General features: G+C 38.3%; 4 protein-coding genes across 6 annotated transcripts; 3 read left to right on the top strand and 1 right to left on the bottom strand.

The window, feature by feature from the left end:
• Positions 1-222: 222 nt before the first annotated feature.
• prr13 (proline rich 13) lies at positions 223-5,157 on the bottom strand. Of its 3 annotated transcripts, none has more exons than XM_011474865.3 (5): positions 5,033-5,157; positions 3,593-3,661; positions 3,401-3,514; positions 2,976-3,355; positions 223-1,150 (listed from the first exon to the last, which is right to left on the bottom strand). In XM_011474865.3, the coding sequence occupies exons 2-5, from the start codon at positions 3,606-3,608 to the stop codon at positions 1,106-1,108; spliced, it is 555 nt and encodes a 184-aa protein (XP_011473167.1). In that variant the 5' UTR covers positions 3,609-3,661; positions 5,033-5,157; the 3' UTR covers positions 223-1,105. The 3 variants fall into 3 exon arrangements, with proteins under 3 accessions (XP_011473167.1, XP_011473166.1, XP_004068723.1); XM_011474864.3 differs by having other exon boundaries at positions 2,976-3,370; XM_004068675.4 differs by having other exon boundaries at positions 2,976-3,514.
• Positions 5,158-9,325: 4,168 nt separating this feature from the next.
• Positions 9,326-10,098, top strand: LOC111947438 (zinc finger BED domain-containing protein 4-like). Its single transcript, XM_023954890.1, has 3 exons — positions 9,326-9,499; positions 9,651-9,742; positions 9,826-10,098. The coding sequence occupies exons 1-3, from the start codon at positions 9,421-9,423 to the stop codon at positions 10,081-10,083; spliced, it is 429 nt and encodes a 142-aa protein (XP_023810658.1). The 5' UTR covers positions 9,326-9,420; the 3' UTR covers positions 10,084-10,098.
• A 96-nt stretch (positions 10,099-10,194) lies between these two features.
• Positions 10,195-11,763, top strand: LOC111947439 (zinc finger BED domain-containing protein 4-like). The gene is made up of 4 exons (XM_023954891.1): positions 10,195-10,212; positions 10,308-10,565; positions 10,672-11,294; positions 11,378-11,763. Exons 2-4 carry the CDS (start codon positions 10,341-10,343, stop codon positions 11,610-11,612), a joined length of 1,083 nt encoding a protein of 360 aa, XP_023810659.1. The 5' UTR covers positions 10,195-10,212; positions 10,308-10,340; the 3' UTR covers positions 11,613-11,763.
• A 3,242-nt stretch (positions 11,764-15,005) lies between these two features.
• On the top strand, positions 15,006-20,200 carry LOC101161306 (cell division cycle-associated protein 7). The gene is made up of 9 exons (XM_004068676.4): positions 15,006-15,188; positions 15,349-15,490; positions 15,604-15,921; positions 16,765-16,860; positions 17,418-17,567; positions 17,787-17,930; positions 19,464-19,613; positions 19,703-19,839; positions 20,089-20,200. Exons 2-9 carry the CDS (start codon positions 15,404-15,406, stop codon positions 20,129-20,131), a joined length of 1,125 nt encoding a protein of 374 aa, XP_004068724.1. The 5' UTR covers positions 15,006-15,188; positions 15,349-15,403; the 3' UTR covers positions 20,132-20,200.
• The last annotated feature ends 12 nt before the right edge of the window (positions 20,201-20,212 follow it).

A 20,212-nucleotide genomic window follows, 5' to 3' on the forward strand; every position in this document is an offset into this window, starting at 1 on the left:
ACAGTAGATCACAAACGTCCCATCAAAATGGTTCGTTTTCCGACGGTCAGTAAAGCAACATTTATTCCTTCGAATTTTAAACAACCTAAGACTTTTCCTTGCAGTTATTTAAAATATAATTATTTTAACAAAAAAAACATAATTTTAAACAAAAACCGTGCAATCAATTATTTTTAAAAAATAAATTAAAGGAAACCGATAGTCATACTCAGACATGAAGGCACCGTGGATATAAACATATTTTATTGATGAAATAGTGTTAGGTGAACAGTCACAATCATTTTGACATAAACCGACTTTCAAAGTGGAATGAAATATTTTTTCTGCTGCATCCTACAGTAGTGAATGTAACTAGACTTTTCTGACAAAAGGCAACTTAGTATATTTTCAAAATAAAACAAAATGCGCTGCGTGCATCAGACGTCTAATGTAACAACAAAAAATATATTCTTTAAAAATATATAATAGATCAACATGATTATGCAGCTTAAGTTACAAGAAAGGATTTTGTGCATTTTGATCCACCCTTCTGTAATCCTGACCACAAATGTTTTCAAAAGTAATTTTTAAAACAAGTACAGACTTAAATGCACAAATTAGATTTTCTTCCACCTTTCTACACATTCAATGATAGTATTTTTGCTTTTAATTAAATTCTATATTTTATATGGTTTTTCTACAATAAATTACCAGTTTTATGGTCAGATCCGAGGCAACAGGAAAACAAAACCGAAGTTAATGCAAGTGAAATAGAAAATAAAGACACATTAAAGTGGGCACATTCTTTAACACATTGCAAGTTTAACACATTTTTCCATACATCGTCTTTCAAATATCCTTGTACTTTATTATGGATTCATTTAAGACACGCCTTTTTCTTACACAAACTAACTGACCAAAAAACAATCACATATATTTCATAAATTTCATATGATATCCACAAAAGCAGTGTGACCTTGCCTTTTTTGCTTTGTAACTTAAGTACTTTAAAACGCTTGTTTTGTATTCTAACAACATATCTCTTTTACGTGTATTGGTTATAGATCATTTGCACTTCTGGAAGACTTTTCTTAGATGCTGGGTGTGGAGTTGAAAGCCTTCGTGCTTAGTCACTGCTACTGCTGCTGCTGCTGCTGCTGCTGCTGGAGGACTGGAAAACAAAATGAATACATTGTAAAAAACAAACATTACCTAAAATGCAGCACAATTTATTTTCAAGCAGTATTTGATAAAGTGTATGCAATTTAAAAGTGTAATGATCTTCTGCAACAAGTCAGATGTCCTTAAGTAGTCTGCATGTTTCCAAAATTAGCAATTACCTAAAAATTACACAAATCAATCCTGTTAATAATATTATCCTTATTAGGAAGTAATATATATATGACACGAGTAATAAGAAATGGGGTTAATTTTGTTAAATAAAGTTTTAACAGCCTTAGTGCTATCGTGTAGTTTAATTATTTTGGTATTCAATTTGACTTTTTTAAATTGTCTAACAGCTTGTATAAATGATATCAGGGCAAAAGACAAATTTTAATTTGTAACTTCTGGGAGGCATTTTTTTCCACACTATTTAAAATTTGTACCGCCTGTCACTTTCAAAGAAATTAGGGCAAATTACTGTTGCAGTGAACGTCTCGTTTCAGAATTAGTGCTTACAGAAAACATTGCTGTGTTTCTAAATCTAACCGTAACAATTTTTTTTGTGTATTTTGAAACCCTAGTTCAGGACTATGGCGTTTAATCTCTGCCATAAAGTGAAAGGGGGGGCAGTAACCTTTCTGGTTGATCTGATTGGCCGAAATTTGCATGTCTTATCCGGCGAGGCAGGACTATCATTTTTCAGAGCAGGGGGGGTTAACAGGCGGCTCTTGAGCTGCATGCGGCTCTCTGCCTTTTAACGTAGTTTCTACATACAGTAATTTCACAAGCATAAGGTGAACATAAAAGTCTTACATTTTCTCCAAAATGTACCCCTAAATACCGCCCCACAAGTGACAAAAACGCCCCCTTTAAGGCCCGTACACACCGGGACGAATATTCGCCAGGCGTTATTCGCCAGCGTTATTCGCCAGCGTTTTTCGCCACGTTTTTTGTGTTCACACCCAGGCGATTTTCGCTGACGATGAGTGGAGTGAACATGCAATTTCATTCCCTGACATTAGATGGCGCTTAATGTAAACAGAAATACTCCTGTACACAAGGTGGCGCTGCGCAACTTTACGCTTCTTAAAGTCGCTTTTCACTCAAAAGAAGAGAGCAAGTATTTACGCGCTTGTCAGAATCAAACAAAGAAAACATGAATATTTCAAGCACCAGTAGCTCCAACTGGTGCTTGGTTCGGGGATATTTTAGAATGTCCGTCATTATTGCTTCGCGGCTGTGTAGACGCTACTTGGCGTCTATCTTCTTCGCTGGTATGTGTGCTCAGCAAGGCAGTTTTGTGTTTGAGCGCCCCCAAGTTGTGTTTTACTGTAACTTCAGAAGCTCCAGACACGTGAGCAAAAGCGCCATTCTCATTGGTCGAGTAGATTTCGACGCGACGCGTCGAAAAAAAAAACGAACCCAAGGCGTTTTTTTTTTTTGACGCTTTAACGCGTGGCGTTTTTTCGCGTCGGTGTGCACACTCTCGTTGGTGCCCTTTGTTTAGTCACGAGGCGTTAAACGTCGGCGAAAATCGCCGGCGAAATTCGTCCCGGTGTGAACAGGCCTTAACACTGAGCGTGTAAATCCAAGCAGGGGCGCAAAGGAAAATTGACCGCGAGGGATCACCGCTCATTTAGGATTGCAGGCGTGCAGTTTTAAAATACGGAGTCGCTCGGTTAGAATTGCGCCCGCGCGGTTGTAAGGTTTGCTCACTCAGTTTCCGAATACACCCGCTCAGTTGTCTTTACGCCCTTTCACTTTATGGCAGAGATGAAGCGCCATACAAGACAAACATTAACTAGCATTCTTTCACCCAAGCACAACCTCACCTTGCCATGTTTGTGTCCATGCTTTTGTTTATGAGCCTTCTTCATCTTTTTCTTCATCTTCTTATTGGCTTTATGTCCAACCAGCCCAATTCCCATTCCTGCAACCCCACCCGCTACTACTCCACCCATTGGCATGGCTCCTCCATGATGATGCCCTTTGTGGTGCCCCCCTTTGTGGTGCCCCCCTTTTGGAGAGTGTGGGTAGTGACCTGGATGAACACCAGCATGTGGGACTCCTGGAACTCCACCTGGAGCCATGGGATACGGGTGAGCTCCAGGTGCTCCATATGGCATCATTCCTGGAGCTCCATGTGGTCCCATGGCGACATTCCCACCAGCTGGGTACTGACCAGCTGGGTACTGACCAGCTGGGTACTGACCAGCTGGGTACTGACCAGCTGGGTACTGACCAGCTGGGTACTGACCAGCTGGGTATACTGGTTGTGGAGGAAAGACTCCTGCTGGAGGCACAGGAGGATATGCAGGGTTGTAGCCAGGGGCAAAGGCTGGGTTTGGTGGAGGCACTGAATGGGGAGGACCTGATCCAAAATAAAGCATTTTGTGGCTGACATTGCATTAGGTAATACAAACATTTATAAAGAATTTTGATATCCCACCTTGATTTGGCCACATGGTTTTGGTGTAGAGCCTAATGACAAACACACATCAGGTGTCACAATAGAATCCTGACAAACAAGCAGAAAGGAAAATCAATATAAAAATATGATTAAAAAGGGCAGTAAGTCAACATTACAATCATATAAAAATTAAAACTAAAACCTAGAAGTAAATAATTTCCCATTTCAGTTTAGTTACTTTTGTTCAATCAAGTCCAACCTACCGTTAAAAACAGTTGAATATTCTATAAATTACATTTAACAACATCTTTTGAACAATAGAAACAAGTCTTGAGAAGTTCATTTTAGCTCGGTTTTTGACAAAAATTTGCAACAGAGCCAACGGCACCGCAGTTGGAGACCAAGGGAAATGCTACTTGTTGTGGAGGGACCCCCCCCCCCCCCCCCCCTCAAAACGTCACATGTGATTGCAGCATTTTGTTTTAAAACCAGAATAATTGACACACATTTGTAAATTACCTTTTAGGATGTACATGAAAGTGAGGAAGAATAGAAATGTAATAATATGAATCATATTTTAAGTATCTCATTATATATTTTCTTATTATATATGCAATAAAACTCCAAATTTTTTGATCCATTGATTCTTCACAGATTTGTGTGTGGGGATTAGATATAGTTTATATTCAGCAGGGTTTTGTTTTGTTTTCTTGACAGTTTGGTTCTCACATAAAATAGTCATCTGTAAAACAAACAAAAAACGTCAACATTTGCATCATGTGATTTTGACACACCTCAGGTCGGACACACCTCAGTGTGGAAACATGATCTGTATGTTCGAATCCAGGGAACCAACAATTTTCAACAAGAAATTCTTCATATTTTTATCTTTCAAAAACCAGTTTGTGTTAAACGTAACAGTTGGGAAATAAAGGGTAATCTACAGCTGTTGGACAAGTGAATAGTGGGAGCTCAACTGAGCAAATCTCTGAAAGCCATGATGATAAGACTGCAATCTTATATTTTACATCAATGGAAGAAATAAACACAAATAATAGAATTATTTAACCACAACACAAGATTGGTAGAATGAGATCATTAAACAAGCTTGAGAAGTTGCCCAAAAGTCTATAAAAACTGAAATCTAAACATCACTGACACACAAAACAACAAAAAGAAAGTAAAACAGCTAACATTGATGTTTAAAGTATCTTGACGCAGTTATTTGTTTATTTTAAGTCCATTTTAATACATCTATTAAATCTACACTGGACCTGCATTATTTCTCCGCCTGCCACAAAGCAGGCCTAGATGTCGCAAAACGAACCCCTCGAGGAATTTTTCTTCGGCTAAGAAATTCACGCAAAGTTCGGCCTCTTACCGAATATCCTGCATTTAAAACACGAGATATTTCCGAATTATCTACTGTCAACATCTGTCGCACTGCCTATAACAAAATGCCAGGTTCCAAAAGCTTACCTGAGTAACTTGCCTCTGCTTGTTCGACGTCACTTAGAAACCCGGAGCTTCTTGTTGTCTTCCGCGTTGAGCTCTGCAGTTAACTGAGACTGCGCCTGGAAGCCACGCCCACCTCCGATCAAGAATGCACAGTATTGTGCCCACGTTGAAAGCTCATTTAATACTTTCAATGTCACAATCACAAAAGACGGAGTTTGTCACCACAGGGTGTGTCCAAAGGAAATACGACCATAATGGAAATGATTTTATCTGAAAATGTCCATTACATCATGGATCCACTGTAATTCTTTTTATTTAAAGAAAAGTTTAACAATTAACTTTTGCTCAAGCTCATAGCAGGATTTTTTATTGAACAAAACAGTATTTACAGACGGACTTTCATAATTTTGCATCAAAATGAGTTTTATAGACCTAATAATAAAATATCGTGCTATTAATGAAATACAATAACCAAACCCCTTTTTAAATTCAGTATTAACCAAATTTTTAAATAAAACTTGTATGAAATTGTACCACTATGCCACAAATAACTGGCAGTTATTTTTTTCCATTACTGTCTGCTTTCCATTTGGTCATCAAAACACAACAATGAGTCATTGTGCCCATGATATAATAACAAGACTGTATCAGCCAAACTGAATTCACTTTTATCAGGTTTACACAATTTTCATGATCTTTTTGTTTGTTTGTTTTTTTGTTTGTTTTTATATATTTAGTAAAACAATTTGGTGAGAGACAGTTATGAAGTGAGAACTCCGAATACAATAGAATTTCTTGTGTTTCATATATTCACAGCAAAACTGATTCTTAAATAAGAAATAAACTTCTTCATGAAAAAAACAATATTATCAGTGGAGATTAAAAAAAAGTCAGCTAAATGAAAGCACCATCAAACCATATGTGATTTATCATTTAAATAAAACTTAACTCGTGAATGAATAGCAAATTAGTAAGTCAAGCTTCTTTTTCAAACCTTTTAACTTGCTCAACTTTGTTTACTCAAAGCCAAATGTCGAGCCTTCTCATATGCAAAATCACAAATAAGGACTTTGAAGTACAGCGTTCTTCCTAAATGACTTTCAAGTACTCGCCACAAACCCACCTTTTTCTTCCGCTGTTCAATCAACCCCCCCCCCACACACACACACACACACCCACACACACACACACACACTTTTTTTAAGGAAAATTTTCTCTACCTCACATTTGGGATTTATGGCTCTTTTTAGGGAGCTGAATCTTTTGAATCAGTTCACTTGGAAGGGACGTTCAAAAGATTGGCTGATTTGGCTCTTTTTATAGTTATTTGCTTTTAAGACTAGCCTGGAGTTTATTCATTTAATCCTGGAAATAATCACAGGGAGGATTGATGGGCCTAGATTTGGATCAGAATAATTCAAATTCAGATTTTCCACCAATAATTGAGTTCATATTATTTTGGAAATATCAATTATAGTTTCATTTGACATGTGTGGACAAGATGTCTGATATGGATTCATTGTAAATATTTATGGAGAGCATATACTGTGTGTATGTATACTTTGAATTATGTTATTAACACAAAAGCTAAATCAGGGGTCTGCAACCTCTAAAAGAACCATTTGGTCCAGTTTCTTACTGAAAAATAAACGAGTTAGAGCCACAAAATCTTACTACTCCTTTTATAAAAATACACTTTTATGCAGCCTGTAGTAGCTTTTTAATTTTTTACAATATTTAAACCTTAACAGAGTTATATTTTTTAAGTAGGTTTTTGATTTATTTTAATCTGACAGCACCAGATTCAAGTTCCTTTCAGAATAAAAATGTGCCAAAAAAGATCCTCCTATAGCAGTAAATTTACTTGCACTTGTTTTTATGCAATCCTGTCATTTAAGAACTTTGCTTCTGAACACAAACTAGGCGCTGCTGTGCAGCAGAAGATAAGAACACGTGTTTTAAACTTAATCTAATCATCTAATCTAATCTTATTCTAATCATCTGACATGTGTGCATTTTGGGGGATTGATTAAGCACCTAAGGCGTCTTGATTTAGTGTCATGTCAGAAGTGGTTAAAAACAAGTTTCTTTTATTATTAAAAGATCATCTTATTTAAAAAGAATACAGTAGCAAAATGTAACCTACAAACTCATTATAGATACACAATAAGAAACAAACAGGCCACTTTGAAGCTCCTTGCAAAAACCTCTGAAATATTTAATATTTTTAACAGAACAGAACAACTCAAACTCATGACTCCACCTCCAGAATGACGACTGAGAAGATTTCCATGTTCACAAACGTCACATCACTGTGGCCCTGTCTGTCACAAACCGCATGTCTGAAGTTCAGTCCAGTCAGACTGAACCATTTTAAAATAGAAATGGGGTGTGGAGAGGGGGTCCTGCAGATGTTGATGTTTCAAAAAGAAAACATACATAGTTACCATGACAATGACAATAATAGACTGAACAAGCTAATCAGAAAGGCGGGTTCTGTCATTGGCTGCAAACAGGAAACATTTGAAGCAGTGGTGGAGAGGAGGTCACTGAACAAGCTTTCATCCATCATGGACAACCCAGATCATCCTCTCCACCCTGTCCTGGAGAAACAGTGGAGCTCCAAAACTGTACCAGAAATCCTTACCATCCAATGCAATAACTCTTTATAATAACTCACAGGATAATAAATAACTTTTGCACATTTTTGCCAGTAATGTTTGTAAATAGTTTTTACATTACACCACTTTATTTTTTTTACAATTGTTTTGTTTTTATGTTATTCTATTTTCTTTTACGATTACAATGCTGCTACTGTAACATACAAATTTCCCATGTGTGGGATAAATAAAGTACTTCTGATTCTGATATTTGTGATCACATATTGGTTAATGACTTACTGAAATTATATTTTCTGTTTTATGATTTCATTATCGTAAGGGGCCTCTGTAGGCTCCCCTTCATATTTAATCTACACTTTCTTATCTTGCAAGAAATACAAGAAATCTGAAAACGTCACCTGTACTGGTTGAATTTTTGGGTGAAAATGTCCTGGACTGATTTTAGGTAAGTAAGTCAGATCGAACTATAATAGTTTGAATGAATTGTTACATTGTTACAAAATATATATTTAGGCGTGTACCAATTGTCCCAGCCAGAGCAACATCAAAATGACAGCTGTTGGTACACGAACAGCCGTCATTTTTATATATATATATATATATATATATATATATATATATATATATATATATATATATATATATATCCTCTTTAGGACCTTCATTCCAGCTGCAGCACTGCTGAAGCAGGTGGGAATGCTGTGTAAGAGAAAACAGTCTCTACGGTGGTATGTTTAAAGGACAGTCTCTTGAAATGACGTTGATCTTCCCTGGAACTCAGAGGAATTAAAGTCTTTATTGAGCCTTCTTCACTGGACAGTTTGTGTTGTGTACAGGTAAGATAATCTGAGTTCCTGAGTGACACTCTGTCCTTTCCTGTTTAAGGCTGATGCTTGTCTCTTTGCTTTTTGAAATAAATTGCTTTCTTAGTTTGTTTGTCCATGCTCAAGTTCTAAAATATGATTCTTGCATTAGTCTATAAATGTATTAAGGGATTTGGACCTTATTCTTTAATCAGAACTGAGCCTTCAGGTCCTCAGGTGCAGGTCTGCTGGTGGTCCCATCCCACAGCAAGGCCACAGTCCAGCAATTTGGGCCTCACCAAATAAAACTCATCTTTTAATCTTAGCTTGTGTTTTGGGGAGCTTTTCCAATTGCAGCAGGGTTTATTAGCTCAGCTAAAAGTCCACAACGCTAAATCAGGGTCAGGCAGGTAAGGGGTCGATAACAGGCATGAGATCATCAGAGGAGAGACTGGGGTAGGGCAAGATTCAGGGCAGCTAGGGATGGCCCGTTTGACACGGGGCTTTGGCGCGCGGTTCACCTTCATGAAACAGAGTGTTTCGGCACAATGTTTCAAAGCATGTGTCAACCAGCGCAGATCACGTGATTGATGACGTATGACGCGCCAAATGCATCACTCACCTGAACCAGGTTTCAGATCTCAGGTGTGTTTGATCAGAAGGGCGCGCTGTTGTCTATAAATACAGATGAATCCCAAACAACGTTTCCTGACCAGTTCTGTTGTTTCCCGTGTATCGTAAGAATCAACGTCATGGCACCCGGTAAAAAAACGTTCTGTGGCTTGGGATCATTTCAACTTGATTTCTCCAAATAAGGTAATACACCATTAACGTTATTTTATTAGTAGCCATTGCTGATTATGTCAGTTTTATAGGTATGTCTGTCAGTTGAAAGGAATCATTTTTATTCTTTCCATTTTTTTTTTTTTAGGTGCAATGTTTGATTTGCAAACATGAATTTGCATTTAATGATAGTACATCCTCCATGATGCGACATCTCCGCTCCGTTCATCATGTTGAAACTCCGCAGTCGGCAAATCAAGCCTTCAATCCACCTTGTATTGGTAATAAGAATATATCCAACTAATGGCACACTAAGAACTGAAACAGATAACTCAGTGGAAAAATCAGTGACATGTGAATGCTGAGGTTCTGGGTTTGAGGCTCAGCTTCTACAATTAATATTTTTTTTTTCTTCATATGTATATTTTGCAGTGTCAAGAAAGCAAGAACTTGATTCTGCATTGGTGGATATGATTGTAATGGATGCACAACCATTTTCAATTGTTGAAGACAAAGGCTTCAAGGTAAGGTGGCTAATATTATATAGCATTTACATTATTTATGTTTTTGTGTACATAATAAGCTGTATTTTATTTGTCACTATTAGGCTTTTGTCAACCTTTTGGACCCATCCTACATAATTCCTAATAGGAAGGCCTTGAGGACAATGGTGGAGGAGAAGTACAAAGCCAAAAAGGAGAAGGCTTTAGATGTGGTTAGCAGGGCCTCTGCTGTCAGCCTTACAGCAGACATGTGGACATCCATTAACATGGACGCTTACTTGGCTGTAACATGCCATTTTATCACCGAGGAGGTAGGTATCCCCTGCTTTGTGCAATGCTTTGGTTTATGTATCTCAGTTTGACTTTGTTCATTCTAGGTGGAGTTGGCCTCTGTGGTCTTGGGGGTTCTGAAGTTTCCCCAAACCCACACTGCAGCTCACTTGGCTGAGGCCAAAAATCTTCTCATAGAAGAATGGGGAATTAAAGGGAAGGTGCGAGCCAGATCAATAAAGTACAAAATCATTCATCAATATGGCCTCCCAATACCTAATATACATGATTTGTGAACATGTAATCTTTCTTCCAGGTGACAGGCCTGGTTACAGACTGTGCTCCCAACATGGTTGCATGTGCTAATATATTACTGCTTCGGCACATAATGTGTTTTGCACATATGCTTAATTTGGTGGTGAAAAAGTCCCTTGCCCAAACCCCTGAACTAGAGGATATCCGAAGTAAGGGGCGTAGGATTGTCGGTCTTTTTAAATCCAGCACCACAGCGAAGGAGAAGCTGTCAGAGATGCAGCGACAGCTGGCCAGGCCAGAGCACAAATTAATACAAGAGGTGAAACATTTTCTTTTTTTTAAATCTAAGATTTTACATGTTTTTGCAGTTGTTTATTGTGTTACTTTCTTCTCTCCTTTAAAATGTGCTTGCTGTCTTATCTTAGGTGGAAACAAGATGGAACAGCACATTTAATATGTTGGAAAGGTTGTTTAAGGAGAGAGAGCCACTGGGGGCAGCTCTGGCCACCCTCCATACAGACCTTCCTCCACTCACCTCAGAGGACTACCAGGCCATACACCACTGCTTGAGCATTCTTTCACCGTTTCAAGAGGCCACAGTTGAGCTTTCGACAGAAAAACGAGTGTCAGCATCCAAAGTCATTCCCATGGTCAAAATGCTGAAACATTACATCTCAAGCAGGTGTGGTCAGATCACACACCCACTTGGTGAAAAACTGGCCACTAACTTGAAGAACAATCTCCATGAGAGGTTTTCAGCTCTGGAGAAGGTCACTGCTCTGTCAATGGCAACCTTGTTGGACCCAAGGTTTAAAGAGCTGGGGTTCTGCAGCCAAGGCTCTGCCCACACGGCCATAGAGCGACTCACTAAAGAGTGTGCTGCAACAATGCAGGCGCTACTTCCAGAGGCACAGCCACAGTCGCCACCTAGAGAAGGTCCTTCAAGTCAGCAGGAAGATGGTGGTCTCTGGGCCCTGCTGGACAGGCATGTGGGGGTTCAACAGCAGGTGACCAGCACAACTGCCAGTGCAACAGTGGAGGTTCAGAGGTACAGTAAAGATTAGAATCCTCATCATAACTTCTGCTCATTTTAGACTGGTGCATGACAATAGGCTATTAATGTCCTTCTAGGTACTTAAAGGAACCTCACATCCCAAGGACTCAGGACCCACTGAGATACTGGGTTACCCACAAGGTTTTATACCCACATCTCTACAAGCTGGCAATGAAGTTTTTATGCACACCAGCTTCATCTGTGCCTTGTGAGAGGATTTTCTCCAAGGCTGGCGAAATCGTCAGCCAAAGACGAAACAGGCTGAAGCCCATCACAGTGGAGAAAATTCTGTTTTTAAATAAAAATCTATAACATGTATCCCACCCAGTCATGTTAGACCCTGGTTCACAATCACTCATTCTCACTTTATACATGGCATTCACAATGTAACACAAGCACTTCTCACAAATCTTCAAACATTGTCTTTGTTTTATTTCCACACTGAAGTGTTACAAGGGCAAGGAACTTAGTAGAGTAGATGATATATGTCCTGTCTGCCACCAGATGCCGCTGTTCTGTGTGGTTTCAAAGCCCCAAATGCTTCATTCATTTTTCTGGCACATTTACATGAAGCCCCATGAGAGCTTCATGGGGCTTCGATTCCCATCCCTAAGGGCAGCCAAACAGAGACAAAACAGGGCCAGGAAATCACCCACTTACATCTGGCTATAATGCTATGTAATGCATGCAGAGTAGCACAAACAACACTGAGTGAGGCTCAGTACAGTGCTTAAGTATGCTGTGATTGATTGCAGATGAAAGTCAGGTGTGTGGCATCCAGAAACTGGGTGCTGGGGTTGCTGGGAGATGTAGTGTGTTTTGAACTCTGGAGATGGTTCCCGCTGATGGCCAAAGGGGGAGACAGAGGTCTGACTCCTGACACTTTCACTGAGATTCCTATTTCTGCTTGTTTTTTATTGATTTATGTAAGGTGTTCTGCAACAGGAGAAGTGCTCTATAGATAAAGTTTAATTTTAGATTTAACTAGCAGTTTCTAGTGTTGATATTCAACAATATTCATAGACACTTTATCCCCAAGGGATATTGGGGATCATTTTTGTAGGGGGATTAACACGCACAGGTGTATAAAGAGTAAAGGAGGGGGTTCAGAACAAACTCTTGTAGAACTCCTGTGCAAAGACAACAGAAAAAGAAGACTGATAAGAGGCCTCACGTTAACATTTTGTTGACTGTTAGTGATGAGGTCTAGCTTCCATGGACATAACATTTAAGAGAAACCAAGGTTGAACAATTTGTGGAACAGTGTTTTTAGAAAGGGTAGTGTGTTAACATAACTGTGATACACAAACAACAGTCTGGTGAATGTCTGTGGTTCATCTGAATGTAGTATAACTACGTGAAAGCAGAAGAGGAGATATTTTCTGTTAATCTGTTTGGTATACAAAGGTAATAAGACAGCAGCTTTTAGAAATGCCAAAAACCACCTCTCCAGCCACTGATTTATAGTCACAAGGCCTTCTTGGGTAGCGATGGGTGTACACGTTTGTAGACAAGTTGGTGCAGAATACTGTGATGACAGTGAGTTGAAGGTATTTGTGAACTCTCCCAGTAAAGACATGCTCTTCGTAAGCATCCTAACGCTGATGAAACAAGCCTTGTCACCTGCCATTTGTGTTGAGGATTTTCAATTCACCTGTTACTCCCTTTTTACATTGCAGAATTGTTTTAACTCTAAAATAGCAACACTGCACAACTTTGTATCACCTGACCTCTTATTTATCGTCATTTACAGTTGACATTTGGGAAGATCTAGACTCTTTTGTGTTGTTGATGCCCCAATCTTTGTATGTTGACCAGTATATTTGATTGATACACTTCTGAAACTGCTCTGATGCTCCTTCCTGTCACATTCTGATCACAGCATGACCTTCAGTTCGACATTGCTGATAAGCTTACCTTATTTTAATAGTTAGGGAACCTACACAGGAAAGTAGTACAGTAAGGTAGTTTGGTCATTTCCCCACTTGCCTCACAGAAAGAAGGTTCCTAGGCCTTTCTGTTTGGAGATATCAAGTTACACGTGTTTTCTTGGCTTCATCACACAGTCAAAGTGTTTCAAAGGTTATTTGATTACTCTAAATTGGCTAATAATAGGCTGCAGGTTGGCGCAGTCGTTAGTGCTCTTGCTTCACAGCAAGAAGGTCCAGGCTGGGGGACCTGGAACAGAACATCAATGAACAGCATGTTCTCCTCTGGTAAAGTCATGGTCTTGGTAACTCTCCGGGGACTCTGGCTTCCTATCACCATCCAAAAACATGCTTCATAGGGTAATTGTTAATCCCTTAGGTGTGCATGGGTGTGTGATTGTGGCGCTGCGACAGACTGGCGACCTATCCAGGATGTCCCCAGCCTTTGCCCTTAGCCAGGATAAGCTCCAGCAACCCTGTGACCCCAAAAGGGAACAAAGGGAACTAATAGTACATATTGTGGCTATGCAGGGGAAGCATGTTCAGAGAGCAACAAATTACATCAAAGACTGGTATTTAGAAAAACATAAAGGCCAAATAATGCAAGTTAAAACTACAATTATTATTTCATGACTATTCAAAATCCAAGTTTCACTTTTATAAATGTTTGCAGATCCAGGCATAAACAGTTCAGCAGTTAGATTTATTCATAAAAAATGATGGATTAAACACCTTACAAACACCATTTTCTTGTTTAGTAAATCACATATGGTAAACCAATTGAAGTAACATGCATGCACACATCAGACATTTGATCTCAGTCCAATTAACAATAACCACACAATGCTTGGCACCCTAATCAAGCCAAGCTATATGGGCTTGGCGCCCATATAGGAAAAAGTAGTACACTTGAAGTTTATTTTGTTGAGTATACTTGAGTATAAGTATAGCAAGTTTACAATAGAGCATGTATGTGTAGTGTAGGAAGTGCACCAACTACGAACTTTATACTTCTTCAGACTAAATTGAAACATTTTAAGTTTACAATATATAGATATTATATAAACATAAACTTCAAGTATACTGCCTCGCTTTTAGCATAGGCTAAGTATACTTGTAGTACACTTAAATAGACTACTGTTTGCTAAATGCTGTTTTAAAAAAGAAACTAGGTTGATCTAGGCTTAGGCTTGCGAAATGACTGAAATGCCTGTTTTCTGGTGTTCCTTTAACCACAAGCAGAATTGTATTAGCATGCAGATCCCTTTTACTGCTCATTTTGAGCCATAAAACGTCTATTGGTATAATGATTTTATAAATAGTTTTTACTTCCTGCTGTGTTAGTGGACATGTAAATTATAGTTAAATAACATTATGCATAAGTTCTTGATGTGTTTGAGGGCAGAATGTTTCAGAAGTTTACATCTAAAATATGAAGAAATCAGTTGAAAGATCTTTTTAAAAAAATAGTTGAATTTCACTGATTGTAAATATTGCAGATTTAAAATATTATTTTTATTCATAGGGATTCTTAGATCATTCTAATTTACATATTTTTAATTGTGTGTTTCAAATAGCATGAAGAACATACCTAGGGGTTCTTCAAATAAAATCTCTATTTTATTCTGAAAATTATCGACAGAGCTAATATTTTAAACACCTTCCCTATTTGTGTTTACTTATGTCACGTTGACATTTTTCAGCCAATCATAGTTGCGTATCAGTGTTCCCGCCTCCCAGGTGTCGAAGGAAATGTATAAAAATGGGAGCGCCACCTGGTGGAGACACTTTGTATCAAACCCCTACTGGAAACGAAATGCGAAATTTCTGTTAGCTAAAATTAATTTTTTCCTTCAAAATTTTATTTTTAATTAGAATATTTGTTTCGACTCTTATTTTCAAGCTTTTAGGAGGGTGGAGGTAACTCAATTAATCCAGGCCAAGTGTTACCGCATCAACGGTAAATAATATTGCGCGCGTGCAATTTTGAGCGGGATTGATCATATTTTTGTCCATTGAGCCTAGCTTAACTTGAAGAGGGGCTACGCTTGTCAAAAAAGCGAACCGAAAGGTAAACGAATTCCATGACTTGTTTGTTAAGAGAACTGTGTTCCACACAGGAGTTCTGTTCAGAAGCTGCTTCGGTGTCGGTGTCCGTTTGAGCTGCTTTTCAGTATGAAGGAGCTAGCTGACATTTTTGCAGAAGACTCTGAAAACGACGCAACATTTTACGGATTTTCCGACTCTGAGCTTACAGAAAAGGTAGATTTATAGATTCAATATTGATCTTTATTTAGTATCTACTTGTTACATTGATATTTGTTTGCATTTACTCATTTGGGTATGAAGCTGACACTAACGGATGTGTTTATCAGGGTGTTGAAGTTCATGAAGCCCAGCTGGACATGTCCCCTGAAGAACAGAAAGCTGCACCCCAACCATCTGATGCTCCTCAGAGGTTCAGACTGAGGGTTGTTCTGCGCCATTCCTCTTTGTCCACAAATATGCAGGATGAGGAGAAGGAAGAGGACGGGCGAAAGTCAAAACAGGCCAACAAGATCAGGAACAAGAAGAAAGTGAAATTTGAGGATGATGAGAAACCGCTGTCTCATCCGTCTGCCTCTGAGGAATCTGATGTGCCCAACGGTTTTCTGGTGAAGAGAGAAGAGAACATCAAGGCCAACAAAGCAATGGTGACCCATATGAACACAAACAAAGCCTGTAGCACAGTCATACTGATTTTACACAAGATTTGTCTGTGGAGATTTAATAAAAATTGAGCCAAAAGGACTCAAATTTAAGAAAGAAATATCTGAAGACTTGAATTTCAAGCAAGGCACTTTTGGAAGTGATACGAAGATAGGAAGGGTAGGAAGAAGAGAGGACGGTTTCAGGAATTATGAGTGACTGAACTGTGTCATCAAGAATGAAAGGAAAGGTAGCAGACTGGTGAGAGCATCCATGTTGTTAGTTCAGGGAGAGAAAAAACCGAAGAGGTTCTCTTTGGGAGTGATTGTTGGATAGGATCAGGAATGAATCCATCAGAGGATAAGCTCAAGTTTGATGTTTTTTTTTTGTGATAAAATCAGGGAAGCAGATTAAGATGGTCTGAAGGGAAGGACAGGTATGATGTTAGTGAAATGATGCTGAGGTTAAAGTTACCAGCATAGAGGGAATCAGTTTGATGCTGACGGAGGACATGAGACTGGTTGGTGAGAGCAAGGAGGATGCAAAGGATAGGGATGAATGACTGTGGTTTATTTGCTGTGGAGACTCAAAGGAGAAGTTAACTTAAAAAAAAGGAGCAAACTTTTTAGAACATTACTTTTTAGCTCAAGTTTAAAAAAAATAGCCAGGTCGGTTGATGTGTCTCAAATGTTGTGTCAAAGTTTCTTTTTGTTTTTTTTTTAAATAAGGAACCTTTTTTCCAGCGGTGTGCTGTTTGCTGTGACACTATGCAGGGAGTGATGTTATTTTTTTGTCTTCTATGACACTTTCACATTCTTTTTGTACAATTTGTGTTCATATTTAACCAGCTAGCTCAGCTGATGGCCGATCTGCAAAAGCTGCCTGGTGGACCAGGGCTTCTGAAAAAGCAAGAAGGCAAGCAGAAGAGAAAAGAGAGAATTCCTGTGAGTATAGCGACAGACTTAAAGTCAAAAACAAACTTTTATACGTGTGTTTTCTTCCAAACAAGAACTTAATGTAGAAATGATCATTTATAAAATACTTTTTATGATTTCACTCTTATTTTTTTAAGTATTTTTTTTATTTGACCAGTTATTTTCTACTGTTGGACAAAGAATTTTGTGAGTTCAAACTTTAGTGCTAATTCCCATCTAGATCTTTTTAGACTTGGTCTCAGTGAGGAAGTACAAAAGTACACATTTGATTATTTTTCTTCCTCAGGTTTTAGAACAGAAGGTGACTTAAATAAAAAATAGAGGAGGTATTGCTGCACATCTTAACTGCAAATAGTGTAACTTAGAATGTGATATTCTGCGAAAAATCTGAGATTTTCTTTTTAATTAAATGTTGTTTTTTTTTAAGTTTCTGTCAAAAATCATTTTACAATAAAGTTCATGGCAGGGCTGCGTGTGACTTTATCCTCTCACGGTTTCCTTTGGGGCTTCACATAAGCATTCATAGTGCAGCGTTTATTTTCCGGATTCTGTTTTAAACTCCACAGCGCGCTCCACCCACTGGAAACTGGGAGGAAGTTAGGAGCAATCCAGAGCGGGCTTCACGCCGACAGACCCGCTCTATGGGGCTACGGGCAAATCCTTCAGCTCCTCAAGAGGAGAATGTGGAGCGCAGCCTGGAAGAGGAGCTACTGGAGGTCAGTGTTACAGTTTTTCCAAATGCAGGTGTATATCATGAGTTCAATAATAAGTGTTTATTTTATTATCTCAAAACAAAAATGAGACACTCAACAAATACTGGAAAAATGAGAAAAATTTGATCTTTTTTGTTTTATTTGAAACATTTTTTTTCTTTTTTGGTAATGTGTGAAAACATAAAAAATGTTGTGAAATGAAACATCACTTCTGTACGCAAGGTGCGGCGAGCTCCAAGGCGCCGCGGGAATCCTCGGCTGTCTCAGAGCAAAGCTCATGCAGTTCGTCCTGTGGAGGACATCACAGAAGAGGAGCTGCAGCTCGTTGCTGATAACATGACTGACAAAGTTTACAACAGTGTCACAGTAAGTTCACTCCTGGACTCCTGCTAGGTTCAACCTTGTGTTAAAATTCTTACTTAGATTCTTACAAAAATGCCATAAATATTCACAAATATTTCCTATTAATCTAGGTGGGTAAAGGTACTCACCATTTTTTAAGAACAATTACATTATTTTAATGTATTTTTCAAATTTAAATAGAATCGACATGATGTAAAGTGCTTGAAATTCTCGAGTGAAAATAGTTTTTGAGACAATAACATTCTTTTAAATGAAAAATAACCATTTAAGAGCCAAAAATGAAGGGAGAAAAAACAGAGCTATGGTTGTTGTTTTTTCAAGTCATATGTTATTAGTAATATTAATTAATTTATTATTTCATATGAATGTAATATTATTAAATAATTTATTTTTAGGAAGAACTTTGGAACTTTGAAATAGAATGAGATTTTCTTAAATGAATTAAAAAGTTTTACGTTCAAAAGTACGGTAATTGTAAACATCTGAATCTTTAAGTAGGCATAGCTGTTCTGAAAATGCTCTGTTTTGTAAATAATCATTGATAAATTGATTATCCCTGAAACGTGAAGATATTAGCAGTGTACCTATCCACATTATTGCAATCTGATGCATTTGTTTAAAGACAACAGAAATGTTTTAGTCCGAGTTGAGGGGGTGACCCTCTGGGAGTTTTTGGCAAACAGAGGAGCAGCTTCACTTATATAAGCTTCAGAGCAGACAAATGATGGACAGAAGATCAACCAAAGAAGAGAAATACCTTCTACTGCAAGTCGTTGTTATCCTCTGGATGTCAGTGCAGACAGACTATTTCATTATCAATACATGGATATTATGTAAGGTAGAAAAAAACCTTTAGATTATTTTAAATTAATCTCAAATGTGTTATATAACTCAGAGGACACAGATTTAACAATAAACCTCTTATTTACCTGTACATGTATTTTGATAGTAATTTTTGTTTCCATTTTTTACGGATTGTGCTCAACATTTATCGTTGAGCAAGAATAAATAAATAAAACTCTCCGATATTATTTTCTTTAAAAAAGATTCCTCAAAATGTGTGATTTATTGTGTTTTTGTTTGCTTGACATCTGGAATTTTTACTGGTCTTAAAATATTTAAAAATGAACCACTTTGTGGAAAAATTCTGCTGTGCTTATATGAATACGACAATACTCAGCAAAAATGGGAAATTATACACAAAATATTTCCTGTTGAATGAGTTCAAACTTTTTTCATAAATTATAACTAATAAATTTAAAACAGATTAAAATTTATTTCATAAATGCTCAAAAGATTCTTACAGATGTTCTAGTACTTTATATATACTGTTTTATAAATGTCACTACTGGGTATTTTCTGTGTCTTGTTCATAGATCATTATGTTTGACTTGAGTTGTCGGTTAATCATTTCTGTTTTACTGTTTGCATCAAGTTTTTCCTCCTTGTCCTGAACTCTGGAGAGTGTGCAAACTCAGGAATGTCATTCTGGCCTCCATCTCCATTTATTGTGGCTTCCTCTCTGTACACATCCAGGGCTCCACGTGCCATCAGTGCCGCCAGAAGACCGTGGACACAAAAACGTGCTGTCGCAGTGTGGACTGCCATGGGATTCAGGGTCAGTTCTGCGGGCCCTGCCTTAGGAACAGATACGGAGAAGATGTCCGGAAAGCTCTGCTCGATTCGGTCAGAACAAAGATCAGCTGATCCCATGGCTGAGGTTATACTTATGTGGACTCCTATTTTGATTATTTTCACCTGGGCTGCCTCCTCAGGAATGGAAGTGCCCCCCCTGTCGGGGCATCTGTAACTGCAGTTTCTGCCGTCAGCGTGAGGGCCGTTGTCCAACTGGAATCCTCTTTCCTCTGGCCCAGTACCACGGATTCTCTGACGTCCATTCTTACCTCAGCAGGTGGAGTACATGTGTTCATCAAGATACTAGTTAAGTTGAACTAGTAGTAATAGTTACTAAATACCAGGAGAAAATGTGCAGTTTGGAACATAAAAGTGGTCTGTTAGTTTTTGACAAATGGGATTCTGGATTTTTAACTCCAGGATGAATTTCATTAAACTCCACTAAAAGCTAAATTGTTTAACTCAGTAGATGGAACTTGTGCTTTACATTTGAAATGACGAAGCATGAACTCCTCTCTGCTTACAGCCTCCGTGAGAAGCTGAAGTGCGAGGAGAGTATGGGGATGTGAGGAGAGTATGGAGTATTGTCTTATTTTGTGCATGACCCGCATTTTAAACGAATAAATTGGTTTCTGACATGTGTTGAGTGA

Source organism: Oryzias latipes, chromosome 5, assembly GCF_002234675.1.
Source record: "Oryzias latipes chromosome 5, ASM223467v1".
NCBI lineage: Eukaryota > Metazoa > Chordata > Actinopteri > Beloniformes > Adrianichthyidae > Oryzias > Oryzias latipes.